The sequence below is a fragment of the Petromyzon marinus genome, chromosome 54 (assembly GCF_048934315.1).
Source record: "Petromyzon marinus isolate PM22_M1 ecotype Great Lakes invasive population chromosome 54, UKy_Petmar_22M1.pri1.0, whole genome shotgun sequence".
Lineage (NCBI taxonomy): Eukaryota > Metazoa > Chordata > Hyperoartia > Petromyzontiformes > Petromyzontidae > Petromyzon > Petromyzon marinus.
Window position 1 is genome coordinate 7,425,099 of NC_133720.1, and position 19,575 is coordinate 7,444,673.

The 19,575-nt window shown below is 55.1% G+C and overlaps 1 protein-coding gene across 2 annotated transcripts in view; it reads right to left on the reverse strand.

Annotated features, from left to right (window-relative positions):
- Positions 1-4,907: 4,907 nt before the first annotated feature.
- The window catches only part of LOC116954074 (protein CBFA2T1-like), an 84,337-nt gene continuing 69,669 nt past the window's right edge, over positions 4,908-19,575 (reverse strand). Inside the window, exons 6-12 of one of the 2 annotated variants that reach the window (XM_076052149.1) lie at positions 19,325-19,542; positions 16,758-17,272; positions 16,280-16,365; positions 14,816-14,951; positions 11,462-11,533; positions 6,341-6,531; positions 4,908-5,601 (exon numbers count right to left, since the gene is read on the reverse strand). In XM_076052149.1, coding sequence (XP_075908264.1) covers positions 5,254-5,601; positions 6,341-6,531; positions 11,462-11,533; positions 14,816-14,951; positions 16,280-16,365; positions 16,758-17,272; positions 19,325-19,542 — 1,566 coding nt within the window. In that variant the 3' untranslated portion in view covers positions 4,908-5,253. The remainder of the gene's footprint in view (positions 5,602-6,340; positions 6,532-11,461; positions 11,534-14,815; positions 14,952-16,279; positions 16,366-16,757; positions 17,273-19,324; positions 19,543-19,575) is intronic. The other variant, XM_076052150.1, reaches the window with a different exon arrangement.

A 19,575-nucleotide genomic window follows, 5' to 3' on the forward strand; every position in this document is an offset into this window, starting at 1 on the left:
CAGAAAACATGCAAACGTTAGGCCAACGTTTGCATGTTTACTGGGTAATGTTCGTTTCTGATTTAACATCCAGCACCAAGGTTATGGTTCGTGTCCTTTATTTAACCATGTGATAGTCCACCGACATTCTCACAAACTTGCACGATTGTATTTGCTATATTTGTACAGGAACGTTTCCCTGCCTGTGCGTTTGTATGGTTTATTTTTATTTTTTAAAACAACCTGGCCTCGAAGTGCACCTAGCCTGGCACAAACGCTACGGTGTAAGATCACTCAGCTGGGCCCAACGCTGACATGTCCGGTGGGTTGTTTATCAACCACTTAGCATACCAAATGGGTTGCAGGTCACGGTCAACTCTGACACGCAGGGAACTTCACAACGAAGTCTACGCCCGCGGAGGAATTTCTCGGCAAGTATTTTCTGAGCCGAGCTGGTGCATTGTAGTCGCCTTGTAGGGGCCGTCCATAAATGACGTCACGCGATTTTGGACGATTTTTGACCCCCCCCCCCCTTGTCACACGGCGTCACAAAAAGTCAGACCCCCCCTCAAATATGACGTCACAAAGCTCTGCCCCCCCCCCCCCCAAAACCATATTTCCATCTTGAAAATAAAACATGCTTCAAATCGCTTTAAACTATTGCCATTGTAGTGCGTATTTAATGTGGCGCTGCACTCTGATTCTGTAGGAGAACACATTTATTTAAAAGTCTACTTAATTAAGTAGAACGTGTTGTCTATATTTATTTAAAGTTGCGCATTTTGATGTGACGTCACATTTCTCACCCCCCCCCCGACCACCCTCTTTTTCCGATTTAAAGCTTTCGTGACATTAAGAATATGAAAAGAATATGAACCCCTGCATAAAAATTATGTTTTATTATTTTATTATTTCCCTTCTACGTGATTTTACCGAAAGAACCAAGAATATGACCCCCCACCCTCATCACACATCGTCACAAATATCTGACCCCCCCCCCCCACCCCTCTAGGTGCGTGACGTAATTTATGGACGGCCCCATATCTGCTGGCCACGGCCATAGCAAGAGGAATTAGTGGCCACGTTGTGTGCCGAGCGTGGAAAGGGTTACCGACCTCGGGCAGAACCGGTTGGAATTAAAGGTCCCCCCGCCCTCTCTCTCTCTCTCTACCTACCTGTGTGGACAGGTGTTGATGTACGTCATATTGAGGTAAATCAGTGGCCCACAATTGAAAAACTCAAATAAACTACGAGCGCACGTTTGTACGGAGCAATAATCAATTTCCTTCGTAAAACAATCTTGAGCGCAATCTAACCGACAACATTAATGCCAATATCTTAATTAGAAACTGGGCAGATATTCAATCATGGCCAATTAATGGTAAACAGTATACCTAATGAGGATTTATAGACTTTTACAAATTATTCTTCTTGTCCGTATCTTCAGTTGACATTTTAAAAAAACCCCTTACATTTACACGGCTAAGTCGAGTTAGAATGTTTCGTTTCTTTTTTTTTACATATTGACTTTGAACCCCAGGAGCCATTTTCAAATATTTGCCGAAATTAGCAATAAAAAATACATCGGCTCGCTTTGGCAACTGCCTCATCGTAGGTGATAATCGCGGACACATTGGGACACTTTCCCACCTAAAATCAGACGGGAAACTAACATTTCCCCCAACAAGTCAATCGGGCCACGCGCGTGTAGTTGAGGCGTAAAGGAATGTCCGCCACTTTTTAAAAACTGAAGACTACTTCCCGATTCGGAAAGGTAAAAAGAAAAGACCTGGGTCAAAAAAAATCTGCGGACGAATATGACCAGATCGAAACACTGGCGGCCTACCGAAAATGCCAGTTTGTTTTTAAAATGCCGTCTCTTACAGGAGGTACTTGATGTTATCTCACACGTAAAATAGCATTGGACTTACACACGGCACACACGCACACACAATCACGTAACACAGCACTGAACGGTCACCATATATAAAACCCGAGCAAAGAGCGTTTCGCGAAAATCTGCACGGCAGTTGAAGAAGAGGTACTGTATCTTTCAGAGAGTTCTTCAAAATTATTGGTTGTGCATTTCACCTCTGTAACTGTCAACAATAGCAAAAGCTCACCCGTGAATTTTACTGTAATTCAATCTTCTTTGACATTGTTTCTCACCATCTGCCCATATTCACGGCCTTTACCTGCGTTTAGTTGACAGCAAACACCTTTACCAAGTCGTGGCCAGCTTTCCAGATTTTTTTTCTCTCCAATTTACAAGCAGTCACGCACGCACGCACACAGAGAAAATGACAGAACACCGAATAGGTAACATCACCAGTTAAACAAAAAAAATAAACAGCTGCTCCTCATAGACCAAGATTCTTAATTCATCGTCGTCGATTTGCCATGTTTGGCACACGGACCAACCCTGCTCGTATACTGAGGTCCGCGATCGTCGAAGAGCACTCGGGCTAAATGCGGAAGCCGAAACATGTGGCCGACGTAATTCATCGTCACAACCTCCACCCGCAAACGGGGGGCCACGCGCGGGAACGCCGCGGCGGGGGGCCCCTCTGTTTCCGCGCGCGAGGGACGGAGCTGCACGGCGCATTTCTACAGCCACAGGGGCTCGAGCTGAACACGCGCGCGCGTGTGCCGAGCGCTCGCGACAAAAAAAAAACACGGAATTGGCCACGCACTTTCCCAACAGCCGGGACGTTTGGGGTCTCGAGCCTAAACGAAGAGCGTGATTATTACCGCGCGAGAGTAACAGCCCCACGGTGAGGTCGGAATGGATTTTGAGGTCGAGATTGAACCCGTGAAATCTGTGATGACCACCGCTTGACCACGTGATTGATGTATTTTTATCGCTTGGAATAAAACATCGTGGTCCAACGATCATGCACGTCCACCACCGCCGTCGTCATCCCGATTACGAGGGTAAAATTAAAGCAAAAATATCTAGATGTAACAGGTTCCACTGAAATTTTTTTTTTTTCCCTTCACAATGTAGCAAGTTCACAGCAGTGCAGTAACAGAGACATCACTTCTTCCAGGTTATTTCACTCAGGCAAGAAGCGTCTTCCTTGCATGTCGGTGACTGGACTCAGTTGATCTTCTCTCATGTGACCACAACAGATTTCATATGATAGGGCGCCACGGTGGCGAGATGTTGATTACATCGCTTGGTGTACAGGAGGTCGTGGGTTCGATCCCGACCGTGACGCCTGTATCTTCGGAGTTTGTATGTCTCTCTCTCTCTCACTGTGGTCGCGTGGATTTTTTCTCCTCGTCCTCCGGTTTTTCCCTTCACATTTAGAATCGTGTGTTTAGAGTATTTGGCTGCTTTCAATTTGCACCTGATAAGCCACTTCCTGGAGCTATCATTTTTTGCCAGGTCACTTCTGAAAAAGAGCTATCATTGGGCCTTACCGGGTTAAATAAAAACGTTCAGTTTAGATGTCAGAGAGCATTCGTAAGTTTTGTATGTTGAGAGGATGGCCTTATTAGGTGTAGGTCCGTAGGTTTTCGCGCCTTGTGCTGCAGAGCTCTCGCGACGTGACTTCGGGTTGCACCGCTACGCGCTGTTCGGCACCGCTGTCTCGACATTTCGCGGCGCGTGCCAGGGAAACCTGTTCGGCAAACTCGATTCGAACACCGCGCCAAACATCGCTCACAGTACAACCCGAAAACGCACCGGAGAGAACGCCGAACATCAGTTGCCTTCCTTCTGAGGCATCCAGCAGCACATGTCCGAGCCAGAGGGTTCGCGCCCTTCCAACAAGCAGATTGAGGAAAGTTCGAGAGGAGTCTTGCAACAATCGAGCAGGTAGCAAATTGTAATAGCTGTCCCCATCGAGCTGTTCGGGAGGAAAAACCCGTATGATTTTCGCGTGCGCGTGCATTCAGGACATTTAAACGACATCCGACAAAGTCCATTGTTGCTTTTGCCGCGTGACAACGGCAAAACCAAAAAAGTCAAAAGCCACGCGCTTCAGGTGAACGGAGCTTAAAATAACAACGCGTGAAATCACGCGCCATCAATACCATTCGCGCGAACGTGCGGTTGTGCCGAAACTTGTTTTAAAACATCACCGAATATACATTTAGGGAAAGAATACTTCGGCAAAAAAAAAACGCTCATCGCCGGCCCTTTAAATAAACACGAGCACCTCCGTCACTCTTAAATTCCACCTCAACCAGCAGAACATCGCGCTTCCTACAAATAACTCGCGAAATTAAGATGCCGTTTAAAAAGTAATAACGCGAGGAAACGATTTCCCGTCGGCTTTTGTACGAAGAGAATGGCCGGAGAGTCATCCGAGCGGTCAATGCCACCCGCCCACCCGCCCACCCGCCCACCCGCCCGCCCGCCCGCCCGCCACCTCCGCCCCACGTCTGATCTTTTGTGCTCTTGACCAAAATCCAAATTGTTTCCGCCAGTTCCACAATCTGAAGCAACCATCGATCGTCGGTCCAGTTCAATGCTTCATCCCCCCCTCTCCCCCCCGCCCCCCCGTCTCCATCGCTTTGCTGCAATTCCCACGGGTAAAAAGGTTGAAATAAGCCATCAAGCGACCGCTTCCATTGAACGCAAAACGCGCGTCCCTGCGGTGAAGCCATTTCGTTCGTTCGTATATTTTTAAGTAAAAAAAAAACACCATTAACACCTTCGTTGCTTTCGACGTTGGGGTTTTGTTGTTGTTGTTGTTGCTGTTGTCACCATTTCACCACCGTTTTGTGTGAAGACGTCCAAACGGCAACAGCAGAAATCTCTGGTTTTTTTTCCGAACCCCTCCCCCACTCCGCCCCTTTCTCCCCACCCGGTTGGTGGATTTCTGCACGAATATTTTTTTTTGTCAAAATAATACTTCCCTTCCCCCCCCCCCCAACCTTTCTTTTTCATGAATCTGTTGGACGCCACAATAAATGTAAAAAAAAAAACTTGCTTTAATAAAAAAAATGCTTTTCATCGATTTCAATCGAGTGTCGCGCATACTTTATAAGCGGCGGGCGGCGGCTCGAATCACGCACGTGTCACTGTTGTTTTGCTGCGTAGCGTTTAGCGGTGTGAGCCTCATCAAATGTATAAAATAATCAGATTATAAAATGATCAGATTGTAAAGTAATCGCGACCGCCAAAGGGACGGGAGGGCGAGCGGTAAAACTGCAAAGCTTCTGTAACATTCGATCCACCATCGGAAAACTCCAAACAAGAATAAAATTGACAAAAAAAAAAATGCAAGGCCTTAAAAGTAGGCAACAGTTTCCATGGGCAACTTAGCAGGACGCTGGCTCGACCACGACCGAGTCGTCCGGAGTGGCCGGTCTCGGGGTGCCCGACTGAATTTTGACCACGCTCGCAGGCGACCCTCCTCCAGGGCCTGGCGAGATACTTGGGGACGGCGGTTCCGCAGACATAGCCTCGGGAATATGCTGCTGCTGTTGCTGCTGTTGCTGCTGGTGGTGATGCTGCTGCTGCTGTTGGGACAGCTTCTTGTGCTGCGCCATGCCACACACGTGGTGGTGGCGCTCCCAGTCCTTGTGCTGGCAGAACGCGCCGCAGTAGCGCGCCGAGTTGCAGCCGCTGCAGGTCTCGCTCGCCTTGCGCCCGCAGTTCCAGCAGCTCTGCAGCAAAAACAAACGGCGGGCGAAGAAACGGGGGAAGAAAAAAATAATAATCACGTACACGCATGGGTTCTGTAATAATAATTATTGAAACTTGTAATGCGCACAACAGCATTCGCTCACTCTCGGAGAGAGAGAACGACACGGAGAGGCAAGGAGCCACAGACAAGCGAGAAGGCAGACCGGCGCGTGAGCTGGTGCCACCAATTGCCCAAGCTCTACGGTACCATACATACAGAGACGTTTTCGGCCAATTCACGAGTGTTGACATGCGGGAGGAAATCGGAGCAAGACATTCTCACGAAGAGATGAGTGAATGGATGAATAAGTGAACGAGCAAATGAATGCATTCGTGAACGGATCAACAAGGGATTTCATTCGTGAATGAATGAACGCGTGAACAAACAAGCCAACGAAATATCGACTTGGTGAATGAGCGAATTGAAACGTGAAATAACGAGAATGAACGACTCGGCAAGTGAATGAATGAATTAAGAGGGGCAGAGGGGATACTCGCAGGGAGCTGTAGCCCAGGGGATAAGGAACAAGGTGGCTTAGTTCAGCACACGAGGAAGCGGGCAAGCGGGTGAGCACGAGAGGGAGCGGGCCAGTGGGTGAGCGGGTGGGCGAGCGAACGGGTGAGCAAGCGGCCTGGTGGACGAGCGATCATCCGGGCGAGCGAACGGACGAGCGAGCGAGCGGGCAAGCCGGCTAGCGGGCGAGCGAGCGAGCGCCGCACCTCCGTCGAGTCGTCCTGTTGCAGGACGATCATGGCGGCGTCCTCAAGCGCCTGCCTCTTGGCGTCGGCGAGCACCCGTTCCATCTTGGCTCGCTCCGTCACGATCAGCTCGTGCGCCTTGCGCTCCGAGTCCGCCATGGCTCTCTGCAGCTCCGTCACCGCCTGGCGCTTCACCTCATTCACAGCCTCCTCTTCACGCGATGACGACGACGACGATGGTGATAATGTTGACGACGATGAGAGGCGGACAGACGGGCGAGGAACAAACAGAAAGAGCAGTCAAGGTTTGAGTTCTGTTTGCCTCCAGGCAGCTAAAAACCATCAAAGTGATTTCCTGGCTCAAATGAGCATTGAGGCAAAAGCCAGTGGTGAAAATTCCACATCTCCATGGCGGGGCGTGAGCTTATCCGTAAGACCACCCCCCTGTGGACTTCCCCACCAATTTGGTACACTACTCACTTTATCGACCCCGAAGGAACGATGGGCCGAGTCATCCCTCAACCTGGATCATGAAATTTGCTCGCGAGCCGCCGGCTGTCCCGCTGCGCCGGTCTGCCAAGCTGGGGGGGGGGGGGGGGGGGGGGTGTCAATAGATCCCCCGCCCCACCGCCTTCGACTGAACTGCAGTGTCCAAAGATCCCCCGTGTAGCCTTAACAGTATGTTGGGGCAAGTGCTGTTAGAGTGCAGCACCTATGAAGGCCGACATGGTGCACACGAGGGGGGTGGGTGGCCAACACCACGCCCGGCCGCCTTTGTCTCCCCAGTGGCGATGTTTACACACCGCACCAGGTACTCATGTTGAGGCTGAGTCGAGGCCAGGACCGGTTCAGATAATCGTCACTGGTGTTTGGCCGTGAGCGGGAATCGAACCCGGGTCGCCGGGTTCGTAGCGCACCACCGCTCCCCACAACTGCATTGTACAGTACATACACACACACACAGAAACATCTACATAATAAGATACACTCCACCACATCCCCCCACTACCCCCCCACTACTCCCCCTCCCTCCCCACAACCTCACCGAATCCCCTGCTGACCCATTGTGGGGGGGGGGGAGGGGGGGGGGCGGTTGCCCTGTAGCTGAGTAATCCCTCGGCCAATTGATAAACTCCTGAGTGAGATGACCGAGAGGAGTGGTGTACGACCACAGAAGAGACACAGAGAGAAAGGAAGAGCGAGCCGTGTGAAGACGTGATGGGAGAAGCGGGGGTACTAAACAGATGAGAGCAGGCAATGTCCCTTTCACAAATCCGTCACACCGCGTTAAAACATATTTAAAAAAAAGCGTTCATTGCAGAATCAGAATATTTATACTGGAGGAATCCGATGAGCCATTGAAGCTCTTTTTCACGCGTGTCCAGTGTTTCACAGATGTCCAGTTCCGAACAACAACCCATCGGCCCCGCGGCCTTCAGGTGACCGCGTCATTTCAGGGCCACCGATTCGGTACGAGCAACACTCTGGACCGGCTTGAACGCGTCTCGTGAGCAGCGTCCGGCTTGCTTGCAGCATCGATGCAGGTGAATTGCCAGGGGTTACGGGCAAGAGGCCCCCTCCCCCCACCCCTCTCTCTCAGACGTGGGTCCTTGAGATACAGAGAGACACAGACGGCGCAGGAATGGTCGTGGAAAGCGAGACGTGTCGACAAGAGCGGGAGGTGTGGTGAGCCGAAAGATGCAGATGACCTACTCCGCCATGGAGACCCGTCGCATACACACTCCCCTGCACAAAGACAAACATTGACAAAGATCCTACTCTGCCATGTTAGTCAGTTTAACACAGCGGGTTACGTGATAACCGTTTGAAATGAGTGGGGTTAATCAAGCGACTCGCTCTCATTGGCCGCACGCATACATGCTAATGATTGGCTGCCATTGTCAGTCGTACACTAATAACCCCGATTTTACGTCTCCCCCTTTGACGTCGTTTCGCAAGTTCGTCGTCGTTTTATTAACAACGCCGCCGCTGCCTTGACCTGGATCGCCTCAAACCCCACACGCTCACGACGCTGATGGCAGCATTGTCGTCTGTTCCTCCCTCGCTCTCCGTCACCTCTCAGCCTTCGCCGCCGCCACCACCACCACCGCCACGACCACTACCACCACTACTACCACTACTACCACCACTACCACTACTACCACCACCACCACTACTACCACTACTACCATATACTACCACCACCACCGCCACTACCACCACTACTACTACCACCACCACCACCACTACCACCACCCACCCACTACTACTACCACCACCACCACCACCCACCCACTACTACTACCACCACTACTACCACCACCACCACTACCACCACTACTACCACCACCACCACTACCACCACCACCACTACTACCACCACTACTACCACCACCACCCACCACTACTACCACCACCACCACCCACCACTACTACCACCACCACCCACCACTACTACCACCACCCACCACTACTACCACCACCCACCCACCACCCACCACCACCCACTACCACCACCACTACTACCACCACCCACCATTACTACCACCACCCACCCACCACTACTACCACCACCACCCACCCACTACCACCACCACCACTACTACCACCACCACCACTACCACCACCACTACTACCACCACCACCCACCCACTACTACTACCACCACCACCACCACCCACCACTACTACCACCACCACCACCCACCACTACTACCACCACCACCCACCCACTACTGCTACTACTACCCCTGTAAAATCGCTTCGATCCATTGACGTCGTTTCGATGTTCGCCGTCGCACCTTTCAGGAACGCACCGCCCAGCCCTACCGCACACGACGTGAGCCGGGGTATTTTACCGTACACGTGAGCCGCGGTATTTTGCCGTACTTCGGTGGCGTCTTCACGACAATGGTGGCCGAGTTTAACACGTTTCCCACAGGGCAGAATCAGAATCGTCTCGTTTTTATTTATTTGGACCGCAGGAGAAATCCGATGAGCTATGAAGCTCCTTTTTTCACAGATGCCCAGCAGGGGCGGGGGGTGGGGTGGGGTCAGTCGTCCACTCTCCGCTCTGGCGCGAAGTGGACGATTGCTCGGTCCGTCGCTCCCACCCGGGCCCGTTTCCTCCTCCGCATTGTCTGCCCTCTCTCGCGTGTGTTTACGTTACGGGCGAATTATAAGCGTAAGCTGTTGTTGTTGACAGATGCGTGCCCCCGCCCGTGCCTCCCCCCCCTTCCCCCCAGACACTTCCCCCCCCCCCCCCGCCACCACCCCACTATCCCCCCCCCTCTCCACTAACAATCCAACCCAAATGCAATCCCATTACGCGCGCGCAGACTCAATTAAAGACACGTGGGCGCAAACGACTTTAAATCAATTGCGCTGAAATTACAGCGCCCGCATCAGATGGCGCGGACATCTGGGGCGGTGGGGGGAGGTTTGCTTTCGGTTTTTTTTTCTCTTTTCTGGGCGGTCGGAGAGATTGAAAAAAAAAATTCGTTCTGAGTTTCGTTTGCCATTTCTTTTTTTTTTACACGTCCGCAGTTAAAAGATGGCAGAGATTTCCACCGTCGCCGTCGCCCTTCAACGGAGGAGACGTTTGTGAAAAGAAAATAACAGACAATTTTTTTATTCATTGTCTAAAATTCTGGAAATGTAGAACACATGCCGACCGAAATGATTCTAACGTTGAAATCATTTGCTCACTGTACTGAGTAGACATCATCATCATCATCATCGTCGTTCACCTTGACCTACCCCAGTAAGCGTGCAACGTTGGCCCAACGTTAGCTTAACGTTGCCCCAATTAACGGATATCCAAGCTGTCGCACCATCCCTCGCGGTCTTGTGTGATGCAACCATCCATCTCCAGCGCCTGCACGGCGGTCGATTTAGTCGCCCGCATCTTCCTCGTTGGGCGTCCACCCGACGTCCACACGACGTCCACACGACGTCGTGAGCGAGAGAGCGTGGGCGCGCTCTCTCGCTCTCCGCTCCGCGCGTTTCCCGCACCTCCGATGAGCACGGTTGGCTACGTACGGTGCGAAAGAAGTCCAACGCGCGTACCACGCTGTGCGTACGCTCCTCTCCCTGCCTCTCTCAGCGTGAGCCCAAGCGTTCGTGCAACTTTATGAAACCAGGGAAAGCTCCTTGGCCAGATGGTGGCGAATCTACTAAATTAATTTGTATGGGGGAAGGGGGGGGGGCATATTTAGGGGAGGGAGGGAGGGGCATCCATATCCAACTACTGGGGGGGGGGGTGGGTCTGGCAGATGGAAGGAAGCAATGGCGGTATGTCATGGTGTGAACATCACCACCATCATCCGTGATCTCCTCTTCAACTCCGAACTTAACCCTTTCCCATTCCGATGACGTCCGTGTACGTCACCGGAACGTAATCTTAAGAAAAAATAAAATAACGTTACCGGTACCGAGGCTCCCACAAGGCCATGCGGGGGGAGAGCGTGTGGCACAGTTTGCCGCCAGCTATCGTGGAGTGCGGTCGCGTCGCTACGCTTCTCTGCGGCGAGTGCAGTACAACGTCATTAAAAACAGCGGCACGACTACGCCTCCGTGAACAAAGTTAACGCCGAAGCGCTCGCACGCTCCGAGATTCCGCAGTGACCGGGACGCCCACACCCGGCGACTTGCAGACGTCTCGGAGCGGGAAGAGGTCAAGGGGTCAAGGGGTTCAGATTCTCTGCAGCCACTCACAGGAGCTGCCACCGAATGGGGGACAAACAAGAGGATGGCAGGGGACTGCGGGGGGCTCTGTCGCGGGGGCTCTGTCGCGGGGGGCTCTGTCGCGGAGGGCTCTATCGCGGGGGTCCCTATCGTGGGGAGCTCTATTGTGGGGGGGCTCTATCGCGGGGAGCTCTATCGTGGGGGGCCCTGTCGTGGGGGCTCTGTCGTGGGGGGCCCTGTCGCGGGGGGCTCTGTCGTGGGGAGCTCTATCGTGGGGGGCCCTGTCGTGGGGGGCTCTGTCGTGGGGAGCTCTATCGTGGGGGGCCCTGTCGTGGGGAGCTCTATCGCGGGGGGCTCTATCATTCATTCTAAGGGGGTGGGGGCATGCTCCCCCTCATAGAAATCACAAGGGGGGGGATGGGGGGGATGGGGGGGGATGAGGGGGGGTCTCGCTCACCGGCTTTCCTCCAGATCTCGTCCGGAACGAACGCGGGAGACGACCGGGGGGTCCCGAGGTCGCGGCCCGCGTCTGCGATGGCGATGCGCGGGGGTGGGGAGGGGTGGAGGTGGGAGGGGGTGGGGAGGGGTGGAGGTGGGAGGGGGTGGGGAGGGGTGGAGGTGGGAGGGGGTGGGGAGGGGTGGAGGTGGGAGGGGGTGGGGAGGGGTGGAGGTGGGAGGGGGTGGAAAGGGGTGGAGGTGGGAGGGGGTGGGGTGGAGGTGGAAGCGGGTGGGGGGGGGTGGAGGTGGAAGCGGGTGGGGAGGGGTGGAGGTGGGAGGGGGTGGGGAGGGGTGGAGGTGGGAGGGGGTGGGGAGGGGTGGAGGTGGGAGGGGGTGGGGAGGGGTGGAGGTGGGAGGGGGGGGGCAGAGTCGACCAACGAACGAATTCACGGCGTGAGTTCGTTGTTGGGCCGATAAAACGACGTGACGGAGTTAAACGGAAGTGTCAAACTTATTGGTGAACGAGCGAGCAAATGAACGCGCGGGCGAATTGCTTCAGTGAATGAACGAACACGCGAACGAACGGGCCCGCGGTGTTATCGAATCAGCGAGTGGATTTTTGTTGAAAAGTGTAAAACGATGCCGATGCAAACTGAAGACTGAATAATACGGGATAAGGTCGGGGTCAAATCGAGTGGTCGCATCGTTAGCATCACATTTGCTCTTCTTGTGACAGGTGCTCTATCCCCAAATTGGCTCAAGCCTCCCGTAAACCACGTGGTTTCTGTGTGGCCACTCCCACTCTGAACCCCCCTCCCCTTCTCCCCACCGCCGCCCCCTGTGAAAACAGCGAGTGAGCTCCTCCGTGCAGCTCACTCGCTGCTCGCTCCTTCCTTCTCTCTTCTCCCTCTCCTCTTTCCCCTCTCATCGTCGATCATCATCATCACCACGCTCTCATCATCATCATCACCACCACCCTCTCATCATCATCATCATCACCACGCTCTCATCATCATCATCATCACCACCACCCTCTCATCATCATCACCACGCTCTCATCATCACCATCATCACCACGCTCTCATCATCACCATCACCACCCTCTCATCATCATCATCACCACCCTCTCATCATCATCACCATCACCACCCTCTCATCATCATCATCACCACCCTCTCATCATCACCATCACCACCCTCTCATCATCACCATCACCACCCTCTCATCATCATCATCATCACCACCCTCTCATCATCATCACCACCACCACCACCCTCTCATTATCATCATCATCACCACCCTCTCATCATCACCATCACCACCCTCTCATCATCATCATCACCACCACCCTCTCACCATCGTCACCACCACCCTATCACCATCGTCACCACCACCACCCTATCACCATCGTCACCACCACTCTGTCATCATTCCCGACATCTTGGCCCAGTCATTCCTCCTCCATCTCCCCTTCCTGCTCCTTTCTCTCTCTCACCGCTACTCACCACGAGCCGTGTCTTAGGGAACCTCCATCCTGGCCTCCCCCCCCGCTCCCCTTGCCCCCCCCCCCCCCCCCGCTGTCTGCTGCCCTCTTGCATCAACGCTCTCTACTCCCCTTTCCCACGGCGTGGAGCCCCGGGTACAAAGTTCGTTCGAAAAACAAATAATAATTACATATATTATTTGTTCTTCATCACCATCATCATGACAATTATTATTCGCGACACTCAAAGGTGGTCATCGCGAAGGGAGCCGCTGTGTTTCACCACACACACACACGCACCACACACACACACCACACACACACACACCACACACACACCACACACACAACAACAACAACAACAACCGCCATTCGCCACTAAGTGGCGGTGACGTCACCACGACGCTTGTGCCAGGCCATGTGCACCCTGAGGCCACACACACACCACACACACACACGCACCACACACACCACACACACACACACCACACACACACACCACACACACACACCACACACACACACCACACACACGCACCACACACACACGCACCACACACACACACGCACCACACACACCACACACCACACACACACGCACCACACGCACCACACGCACGCACCCCACACACACACCACACACACACGCACCACACACACACGCACCACACACACACACGCACCACACACACACACACACCACACACACCACACACCACACACACACGCACCACACACACACGCACCACACACACACGCACCACACACACACACGCACCACACACACACGCACCACACACACACACGCACCACACACACACACCACACACACCACACACACACACACCACACACACACGCACCACACGCACGCACCGCACACGACGGTCCGCTGTGGCTTTCACGGGAGGGGCTCGAATTTTCCATCTGGGGTTGTTCCCAACCGAGCGCATCTCGCGGTGTTAAGATTTGCACATCCGGTGGACTTGGGTGCCGTGACTCCGGCCGACACGTTGGCCGCCCTCTTACGTTTGCAATGAGACGGCGGCACCGCGCGGCGTTGCGGTTTGACGCACCGCGCGGTCGTAACCGGGATGGCCGCGGGGGCAGGAACAGCGAAACCTCGCAGCGCGACAGTTTCCCAGGATCCCCGGGGAACCGACACCGACCGCCGCCCTCTGTTATGGAACCCAAGGCTCGATTCTCCATGGCGACGTTTGCGGCAAACTCGCTTGCAGTGTGTGGTTTTTGGTCGCGTTCGATCGGTGTTGTTTGTTCCGTGGAGCGGAGGCGCAGTGGTTAGCGCACTGCGCTGTAAGCCCAACCACTTGGGTTCGATTCTCAGCCATGGCTAACCACAGCGAGTGAGCGAGTGAATAGAACGATGAGCAGGCGAGCGAGTGAGTGAGTGAATAGAACCGTGAGCAGGCGAGTGAGTGAGTGAATAGAACGGTGAGAAGGTGAGTGAGTGAGTGAATAGAACGGTGAGCAGGCGAGTGAGTGAGTGAATAGAACGGTGAGCAGGTGAGTGAGTGAGTGAATAGAACGGTGAGAAGGTGAGTGAGTGAATAGAACGGTGAGCAGGCGAGTGAGCGAGTGAGTGAATGGGCACTGAGTGACCGAGTGAATGGGCGAGCGAGCGAGCGAGCACTGATATGAGTAAGGGAATGGACGAGCACGTTGAGGGAGCGAATGGATGACCAAGACGATGAGTGAATGAGTGAGTGAGCGAGCGAGCAATGGTATGCGCGAGTCAGGGAATGGACGAGCGCGTTGAGGTGAGCGAATGGATGAGCGAGACGGTGAGTGAATGGGCGAGCGATAAAGCAATCCGGCGAGCGAGCGAGCGAGCGAGCGAGCGGGCGGGCGAGCGGGCGGGCGGGCGGCTCACCCTTGCGGAGTTCCTCGCTGTCCCCGTACCGCCGGGCCCAGTGCGCCAGCTCCTCGCGGTCCGACTCCTGGCAGCGGCGCATGACGGTAAGCGCTCGCCGCGTCTTCTCCACCATGTCCAGCAGGCAGTTCAGCAGCTGCGGCACACGCGCAGACAGAGACGGAGATCCCCCGTGTGGCCTCAACAGACTGTCGGGGCAAGTGCTGTCAGCGAGAGCAGCACCTACGAAGGCCCGACACTTCGCGCTCTGGGGGGGGGGGGGCGGTGGTTGGCCATCACCACGCCCGGCCGCCTTTGTCTCTCTTTGCACACCGCCTCAGGTACTCATTTAAGGCCGAGTCGACCTAGGGCAGGGTCAGGACTGGTTCAGATAATCGTCGCCGATGTTGACGACGATCGGGAATCGGGCTCGGGTCGTGCCGGGTTCGTAACCCGGTGCGATGACCACGATGCTACCGCTTCCCAAAGAGATGCTTACACACACTGCGGGCGTAGGTGGACACACACACACAAATACAAAGATCCCCCGTATAGCCTTAACAGACTGTTTGCGCAAGTGCTGTTAGCGAGCACCTATGAAGGCAGACACGGCACACGAGGGGGTGGGTGGCCAGCACCACGCCCGGCCGACTTTGTCTCCTGAGTGGCGATGTTTACACACCGCACCAGGACACACACACACACGTGCACAAACAGAGATAAATAACCCAGTGTAGCCTCTATCAGGCTGTTGGGGCAAGTGTCGTTAGCGAGCACCTGTGACAACTGAACGATTGCCGTGAGAAGGCCCATCCATAAAACCACAGCCTGTAGCGATTGCAGCGGTGGTACCAGTGGTGGAAGCGGAGGTTGAGATTGTGGGTGTGGTGACGGTGGCGACGGTGGTTGTAATTGTGGTACTGGTGGTGGTTAAGAGCGTGGTGGTTGTGATTGTGATTATGGTGGTGATTGTGGCAGTGGATAGCAGTGGTGCTGGTGATAAGGGTTGTAATTAAACTATAAACTATTTTATTTTACTGGTAAGTCCCATCGAGCTATATATCTCTTTTTTGGGAGCGACCTGGCCAAAAGTGATAGCCCAATGAAGTGGCTTATCACGTGGAAATTTATAGCAGACAAATACTCTAAACGCGTGATGTTGATTCTAAATGCGGTGGGGCTAAACTGGAGGACCCGGAGAAAAATTCACGCGACCACGGGAGAGAGAGAGAGACATGCAAACTTTAAATATACAGCAGCAGGCGTCAGGGTCGGGATTGAACCCATGACTTCCTGTATACCAGGCGAGGTAGTCAACATCTCGCCACCGTGGTGGTGGTGCTGGTGCTGATGGTAGACGTGGTGGTGCTCGTGACAAGGGTTGTAATTGTGCTGGTGGTGCTGGTGACGAAGGTTGTAACTGTGGTGCTGGTGACGAAGGTTGTAATTGTGGTGGTGGTGACCGCGGTGAAGAGAGGCTCTCACATTGTCCAGGTGTTTCCACTCCTCGGACCACTCGCGATCCGTCAGCCGGTGGTCGACCACGTCCTGGGGCCTAGCTCCGTGGAGACCTGGGTCACACGGGGTTCACGCGGGGGTCACACGGGGTCATACGGGGGTCACACGGGGGTCACACGGGGTTCACGGTGCTGCCCTTCACAGGAGGGAAGAGATGGTGGTCATATTGGTGATGATGATGCTATTGGTAGTGATGATGATGTTGGTCATGATGGTAATCAGAATCAGAAGTTTATTTAAGAACCTCTTTTTCAAGGGCGACTTGGCTGGCAGACAATCACGATGATGATGATGGAAATGATAACATTGTGCCGATGCTGCTGTTACTGCTACTACTCCTGCCGCTACTCCCGTTACTGCAACTGCCACGACCATGAACGTTGACGTTGCTGCTGCTGCTGCTGCTTCCACGCCGCTGGTGCTACCGGTGTCTCCTCCTCCTTACCCATCAGCGCTCTCCGTCTCTCCGAGCCGCTCTCCCTCCCGTCGGCGCCGTGGTGATGCCGCGCGCCGTAGCCCTCCCTTGTCGCATCGTCCGCCGCGTACCGCAGGCCCACCGTCGCCGGCGACCCCGGCACGCCCGGCGAGGTCACGTGATGCTGCTGCTGCTGATGCTGCTGCTGCTGATGATGATGAAGTTGTTGTTGTTGCAGATGCTGCTGCGGATGATGATGATGATGATGCTGTTGCTGCTGGTGGTGGTGGTGGCTCGGAGCTGCAACCCCATTGGTGGTCGTTGAGATGTGTCCCGGGTGAAGGAGATTACCGCCGCCGATGCCACCGCCGCCCGGCGTCTCTAACCCACCGGTCGGCGTACGGCCGCCGGCGGGGAGGCCGTTGGCTCCGGGGCTGAATCGGTGAAGTATGGGGCTGAGCACGCGGGCACGCTTCGCCGCCACCGCCGCCACCGCCGCGTCGGGAGGAGAAGCGACGATCCCCTCCAGAGCCGCCCCCTTCATCCTGCAGGGCGATGGGGAGGGCGGCGGTGAGGGCGGCGGCGACGGCCCCGGCGGTCGGGCGTTCGCCGTCTCGTCGCGGAGGTTTTTCGCGGTCTGAACCCCGCGGCCGGCCCCGGTTGTTACCGCCGCGCGTAACTGTGCCGGGTACGCTCTGCGCCGTCGGCTTCACGACGGGCGTCGGATGGTCACGTGACGTCATTTCGATAAAGGGCGGGCGGCACGTACGGGATTGCGCGCGCGCGCGTCTCCCGCGCGTCGCTCGGTTACATTTTTTGGGGAACGCTCGCAAATTACCGTTTTGGGGAACTGGATCACCGCATGGGCAACATCGGCCCCACCCCCCACTACCGGCAGCCCGAACGCCGACATGCTGACCTGTGCTGCAGTCACCTTGTGCCGCACAGGGGCAGCTGCCACCAGGGGGGAGAGGGGGGGGCTACTGCAAGGGAGGCGCAGTATATGATGATTTATTGCGGATAATCGATTGCGCAATTGGTGGGCCCTGTTATCTGCCATCTGAAGATGAATGCAGTAGAAAAGGGTGAATTTGCTGTCGCTCCTCTTATCCGCAAGAATACGCGGATAACAGGGTGATATCGTAACGAGAATAGTGTAAATGTACAGCCCTTCGTCAAATCCACTGCTGGATGTGTGCGTGCGGTGTGCGTGCGTGTGCATGCGTGTAAGTCCACATTTGTGTGTGTGCGTCAGTGTGCGGTCGCAATGTGTACGCATGCATGCGAGCGCGTCTATGCATGATTGTACCCATACTGCGCAGGTGTATGTGTGTGTCTGTGTGTGCATGTCGATGATAAAGACAACAAATCTTTGCTTGGAGCACACGCACGTGCGAGCGTGTAAACAAAGACAAAGATCCCCCCGTGTAGCCTGTAACAGACGGTAGGGGCAAGTGCTGTTAGCGAGCAGCACCTACGAAGGCCGGCACGGCACACGAGGGGGTGGGTGGCCAACACCACGCCCGACCGCCTTTGTCTCCCTAGTGGCGATGTTTACACACCGCACCAGGTACTCATTTGAAGCTGAGCCAACCTAGGGGAAACCCGGGACCGGTTCAGATAATCGCCACTGGGTGTTGGCCGTGAGCTGAAATCGAACTCGGGTCGCCAGGTTCGTAGCGCAGCGCGCTAACCGCTGCACCACCGCTCCCCACATACACACGGCACACACACACGCACACTCATCGCGACAATAGCTGCTGTTAGCGTGTGGAAGCGAGCGAGTGTCACACGCATCTCCACGAAGTGTCGCATATTTTACGCCCCTGCATTTCTCATTACAATTCCAATACCCGCTCACCCGCAGCCGCACAGACACTCACACGTTCGATCACTCACACACTCACACACAGTTGATCACAGACAACGCATCCACACAAGACATGTTTCATCACGAGACAAAGATCCCGCGTAGAGCCTTAGCAGACTTTCGGAGCAAGTGCTGTCAGCGAGTAGCACGTCTGAAGGCCGGCACCGGCACACGAGGGGGTGGGTGACCAGCACAACGCCCGGCCGCCTTTGTCTCCCCAGTGTCGATGATTACACACTGCATCAGGTACTCATTTGAGGCTGCGCTGACTTAGGGGAGGCCCAGAACCGGTTCAGATAATCGTCACTGCCGGTGTTGGTGACCATGAGCGGGAATTGAACTCGGGTCGCCAGTTTCCTGGTGCAGCAAAAAAAAGATTCCCCGTATAGTCTGTAAAAGACTGTTGGGGCAAGTGCTGTTAGCAAGCACCTATGAAGGCCGGCACGGCACACGAGGGGGTGGGTGGGCCAGCACCAAGTCCAGCAGCCTTTGTCTCCCCAGTGGCGATGTTTACTACACACTGCACCAGGTACTCATTTGAGGCTCAGTTGACCTAGGGGAGGCCCAGGACCGGCTCGAATAATCGTCACTGGCGTTGGCCGTTACGGGGAATCGAACTCGGGTCGGCGGGTTGGTAGCGCCGCGCGCTAACCGCGACACCACCGCAGCGCACAGAACACACACGCTGGACGACGCGCAGACAGACGCACGGACACGCCGCTCCTACTTGTCCATCGCGCGCCGCTTCCCGTTCTGGTTGACCTCCCCGACCGCGACGTCGGTGGCCTCGGCGCCGACCGGCGAGTGGCTCTCCCCGCCGCCGCCGCCGCCGTGCGGGACCCCCTCCAGCAGCAGCCGCTCGTGCTGCGCCAGGTACTGCGAGGGGCTTTGCTTGGCCAGGCGAGCGCAGAGCATCAGCTCCCGCTGCAGCAGCGGCAGGTTGGCCTGCGCGGGCGGCACACACACACACACACAACC